This window comes from Gossypium raimondii, chromosome 1 (assembly GCF_025698545.1).
Source record: "Gossypium raimondii isolate GPD5lz chromosome 1, ASM2569854v1, whole genome shotgun sequence".
NCBI classification, from domain to species: Eukaryota; Viridiplantae; Streptophyta; class Magnoliopsida; order Malvales; family Malvaceae; genus Gossypium; species Gossypium raimondii.
The window spans coordinates 9714755-9720150 of record NC_068565.1 but is presented as its reverse complement, the minus strand read 5'-3'; the positions used below and the strand labels follow the sequence as shown (position 1 = coordinate 9720150).

At 36.5% G+C, this 5396-nt stretch overlaps 1 protein-coding gene and 1 long non-coding RNA gene across 2 annotated transcripts; one reads left to right on the top strand and one right to left on the bottom strand.

The window, feature by feature from the left end:
* Positions 1-283: 283 nt before the first annotated feature.
* LOC105781074 (endoglucanase 11) lies at positions 284-2801 on the top strand. The gene is made up of 5 exons (XM_012605651.2): positions 284-553; positions 653-865; positions 971-1171; positions 1339-1593; positions 1675-2801. Exons 1-5 carry the CDS (start codon positions 317-319, stop codon positions 2335-2337), a joined length of 1569 nt encoding a protein of 522 aa, XP_012461105.1. The 5' UTR covers positions 284-316; the 3' UTR covers positions 2338-2801.
* Positions 2802-2847: 46 nt separating this feature from the next.
* LOC128041335 (uncharacterized) lies at positions 2848-4910 on the bottom strand. The gene is made up of 2 exons (XR_008196178.1): positions 4729-4910; positions 2848-3960 (listed from the first exon to the last, which is right to left on the bottom strand). It is a non-coding gene; the product is annotated as an uncharacterized LOC128041335 (long non-coding RNA).
* Positions 4911-5396: the final 486 nt, after the last annotated feature.

The following is a 5396-nucleotide window of genomic DNA, read 5'->3' as shown; positions in this document are numbered from 1 at the left end:
AATATTTATTTAAAACTTTTACCATATCGTCTGTGAAATAGATGGAACTCATATACGAACATAGAAAGAAAAAAAAAACATTTGGCCTCACGCAGTCCAACTCAACCTATTGCATTTAATTCTTATGGCATAAAGTGACATGAAAAGAGTAAAATATTGAAAAGCAAAAGTAAATTCGGCAAGTGACATATCAGAAATTTATGAGCCCATGATTAATTTTATTACCATATTTTATCTATATATACACACATATACAACAGGAGAAAAATGAAAGAAAGGAAGGCAGGCAAAGGGAGAGAACTTGGAAGAAGCTCCAATGGAGGAGAAAAGGCGATGCTTCAGTTTAAGTCAAAACAAGTTTCTTCAGCATTGGTGCGTGATTCTTTTCATATCTTCCTTGGCCATTTTGCCTTTAACTCAATCTTTCAACTATGGCAAAGCCCTCTCCAAAAGCCTCCTTTACTTCGAATCCCAACGCTCCGGCCGCTTACCCTATAACCAAAGAGTCACCTGGCGCCACCATTCTGGCCTCACCGATGGCCTTGAGCAAGGGGTAACTCCTCCATTTCAGCCTTATACATACAACATATTCACGAAGTCATTCATATACATTGTGATGTTTGATATGTGTATTTCTAATTTGTATGAACAGGTGGACTTGGTGGGAGGGTACTATGACGCCGGAGACAATGTGAAATTCGGTTTGCCGATGGCTTTCACCATTACCATGCTCTCATGGGGTGTCCTTGAATATGGAGATGAAATCTCCAGTGCCGGAGAGTATACTCACGCTCTCGAAGCCATCAAATGGGGAACTGATTATTTCATCAAAGCTCATACTCACCCAAATGTCTTATGGGTTGAGGTATGAAACCAAAATATATTAAACCACCTTTCTTTTTCATTTTTTTTCTTTCTTGGATGAGTTGACGATAATTATATTATGATATATTCAATGAGTTTTAATTAGGTGGGAGATGGTGACACCGATCATTACTGTTGGCAGCGACCGGAGGACATGACAACATCCCGGCAAGCCTACAAGGTGGATGAGAAGAATCCAGGATCGGACGTTGCCGGTGAGACTGCAGCTGCAATGGCGGCTGCCTCCATTGTGTTTAGGAAAACAAATCCACATTACTCTCACCTACTACTGCAACATGCAGAACAGGTAAAAACTATCTAAACCTTAATGACGTTGCCATATTTATGACATATAACATTTTGTATTTAGTAGGTATACTGTTAACCAAAAACATTTAACTTTTTTTTTTTTTTGCTTGTTAATATATAAAACATGGGTTCTTCCCCTCTTTTCCTGAATTAAATTATGGGCAGTTGTTTGAGTTTGGAGATAAGTTTAGAGGGAAGTATGATGAAAGTGTTAGGGTGGTGAAAGGGTACTATCCGTCGGTGAGTGGGTTCAAAGATGAGCTGTTGTGGGCAGCTTTGTGGCTATACAAGGCCACCGACAAGGAGGATTATTTGAGTTATGCTTTGGAGAAGGCAAATGAATTTGGTGGGATCACTTGGGCCATCACTGAGTTCAGCTGGGATGTCAAGTTTCCTGCTCTTCAGATCATTGCTTCAATGGTACAACTATTTTATACACATTTAGGATCATGTACACACGTTTAAGATTGAGTTCATTATCATTTCATTATGCTTATGCAGTTGTTGACGGAAGAAAATCATAGGGAGATGGGGTTCAAGCTCGTATTCGAACAGTATCGTTCAAAGGCCGAGTATTATTTGTGCGCTTGCCTTAACAAGAACAATGGGAGCAATGTGAACCGCACCCCAGCAGGTCTATTGTACATCCGACAATGGAACAACATGCAATATGTATCGAATGCAGCATTTCTTCTCACAGTTTATTCCGATTATCTTCGAGCGTCAAATCAACGGCTGAGATGCGACCGCGGCAAAGTTGGTCCGGAAGAAGTCCTCTTGTTTGCAAGATCACAGGCTGATTACATCCTGGGAGCTAATCCAATGGGCATGAGTTACTTGGTTGGGTATGGTTCAAGGTACCCTCAAAGGATGCACCATAGAGGAGCATCAATTGAATCTTATAGAGAGAACAAGGGATTTATAGGGTGCACTCAGGGGTATGATTATTGGTATCCAAGAAATGATCCAAACCCTAATGTTGTTGTTGGGGCCCTGGTTGGAGGGCCAGATCATATGGACCGATTTAGTGATGATAGGAAAAATTTCATGCAAACTGAGGCTTGTACCTATAATACAGCAAGCCTTGTTGGGGTTTTGGCTAAGTTGCATGGTGTAGAAGAAGAAGATGGATATTTGAACACTCCTTTACTTGCTTCTAGTTAAACCCTTAAACGAAAAACTGGCCTAACATCATGCATTCAATCATATATATACAGGAATAGGAACAGAAATAAATGTTTTTTTTTTTCCATTTTCTTATAGTTCAATATTTGTGAAATTATGTAATTTTTCTTCTCCAATACATTCAGGGGGGGGGGGGCATCCTTAAGTTTTGTCTAAATCTAATGTCTGAAATCGAATCTCCATTTCATACGATCTTAAGGATGCAATCAATCGTCATGTAATGTTTGTGGGTACATTCAACATTTGATTTGGTTGTACTTGTGGATTTGGATGTATGTTGTTAGCTCTACACCTACCAATCATGTTTGTGATCATTAATAAGGGTAAGAAAGTAAAGTAAGTCAACAAAGCCTGAAAGCATTTGAGGGTCTTATTTTTTATTTGTTGGAACTACATATATATATTGTTGTACAAAAGGAGAAAATAAATAAAATCTTACAACACCCTCACCACAAACATCTGCTTGTAGTAAAGATTGAAAGGCTGTGGTAGAAGATCCAAAAATTTTCTTATATAACCAAACTGGTAAAAAATAGTGGCTCAAGTACTTATTTGCAAAATTTCAGTTCTATTGCATATTAATACAGCAAAATGGTGTGGTTTCAAGAAGCTACCATTGGCTTATTGTGTACCAAAGGAGGTTCCTATTGCATATTTTCAGCTCCATTGCTTATTTTTTTCTGCACGTTTTCAGTCCCTGGTATCATTGGCCATCTTCAAGCTCTTAGAAATCATTAAAATTGCAAGTTTCTATCACTATTGGGATAAATGGACTGATTGTGTGAGAGCAAAATCATTGTGATCACTCGAAGTTTTGAAGGTTGCCTCCATAATAAGTTCAATTCACCCTTATGAACTGCAAGGTCTCCTTGAAGACTGCTTTTAAAAAATGGGCTTTTAATGATGGTAATGAGAGACGGCATCTGAATCTCATGAGAATCGGGGAAGAAATTGTACAGAAGTATATAAGTATTCCTTTGGCAGTAAGAACATTGAGAAGCCTACTGCTTTAGAAAATTGATGAATCTGAACGTGTCTTCATAAGGGATAAGAGATAGTGAAATATGGAGACTTGAAACATAGTAAAATATCATTTTCACTTTGCTCAAGCCTCCATATTGCACTATCTCTTATAGAAAGACAATCAGATTTATCAGTTTTTTGAAACAATATGCTTTCCAATATTCTCACTGACAAAAGAAAAATTTGCACTTTTGTACAATTCCTTTCCGATTCTCATAAGATTAGGATGTTGTCTCTCATTGCCTCATTAAAACTCATTTTTTAAACAAAGTCAAGCAGTCCTCAAGAGTATTACTCTTGAGTTCATAAGGGCGGATTGAACTCATTATGTCTTTAGACTTCGAATCGTCTCAATGATTTGGTCTCACACACACAAACGATCCACTGATCCCAATAGTGACAAATTTGCTTTTCGTGTACAGGATCGCTTGTTGCCCTAGTCCGAAAGACCACTACAGGATTGGTTTGATCCCAAGTCGCTGAACATTCCGTGAGCAAGCTTGGAGGCTATGCTGGCTGCCTGAAATACCTTGTCAGAAAGAACACTGAAAAATCGTCATCCCTGAAATACCTTGGAGGCTAGAATAACCAGCATTGAATCAGTTGGTAACCAGTATGCAATATGCAGGACAAGTAATGAATATGATTCACAAATGGCAGTGAAATACCTAAAGAACATTAGTTTCAATTTAGCTAAGGATACTGCTAGGTACATGAGGTAGATCCAACTTTCCTATGTATTAGTACTATTAAGTTAACTTTTTGTTACACCGAATTTGAATCACCATTTTTGCCAGTAAGCTTAAAGCATAAAAAAGAATGGTGGAAAAACTCAAAACAAGATCTGAAACAAGTATTTTATCAAAATGAGGATGTTATAAAATTCAGAAGCAAGCTGATTAGTGTAGAACCATGAACACTAACAAAGTAAACCAGAAAAAATAACAATAATAATTATAATAAATCAATGTAGAATCCAAAAGGACTAACATTCCTTGCACTAGAACAGGGACAATTTTCATTACAAACAATTAATCGGGAAAGATTTTGATGTCGAATAGAATTATAAGAACCAAAGCACACAAAAAAGGCTACCTTTGATTCATATGTAGATATTTCTTCCATGTCTTTTAAGGAGTAAAAAAGAAACCAAACATTTTAGTTAACAAAAACTTAATTGAAATCAACCACAACACTGTAAGAGTTCCACAACCCAGATTCTCAAATGATCTTACTTTCCTCATTCACCAAATTTGCGAATCTGGGTACATGAAAGATATGAGGAAGGGTAAGAACTTCAAGCAAGTTCCAAGCAGAACAATAGCAAAGAAAAATAGAAAACCGTACTTGTTGATGGAATCTGTTGTAAGTAGACACGATGGCAACGCCGGCGAAGCAGAAATCAGGCGATGGAGCAAAGAGTGAGTGGCGGCGGTCGAGAGGGAAGAAACAAGGGTTAAGGAAGGTGTTTTTTTTCTTTTCATTAAGAAGAATAAATGAAAGAAAAAATGGACTTGGTTGAGGCCTAAGCCCTAAGGGAGGTCCAATATAAAATCTAATTTTATTTCATGTATTAAAAAAATTTCTTCATAAATTATTGGAGTTAGGGATGGTAAAGGTCTCTCTTTCCTTAATTAGTAGTTTAATTAGTGTTTGAGGATTCAATTCTTGTCTCTTTTTTTTCTATCTTAAATACCTTTTTTAATTTTTATATATTATTTTGACTTTTAAAATTTATAATTGTAATTATATGGTTTGGAATTTTATAAAAATTATTTTTAAATTATTTTATACATTATATATGATTTTTACAATTTTAATCAATATAACATATATATATATATAATATTAGAAAACAATAAATGACATGTGTATTTTAACAGTGCCACGTGGCTAATCAATGCTAGTCAATGTCACAATCAACATTGGTCAATGATCGATCAAAGCCAAAAAAATTTTGGTTGATTGAAGTTGACTGGCCATTGACCAATATTGATTGGTGTTGACCTGTCACT

Bases quoted from the DNA above. Each gene is read 5' to 3' on its own strand.
- LOC105781074 (XM_012605651.2), top strand. From the start codon at position 317: ATGGAGGAGAAAAGGCGATGCTTCAGTTTAAGTCAAAACAAGTTTCTT. The intron at 866-970 runs GTATGAAACCAA...AGTTTTAATTAG, and splicing joins CAAATGTCTTATGGGTTGAG to GTGGGAGATGGTGACACCGA. The intron at 1,594-1,674 runs GTACAACTATTT...ATGCTTATGCAG, and splicing joins TTCAGATCATTGCTTCAATG to TTGTTGACGGAAGAAAATCA.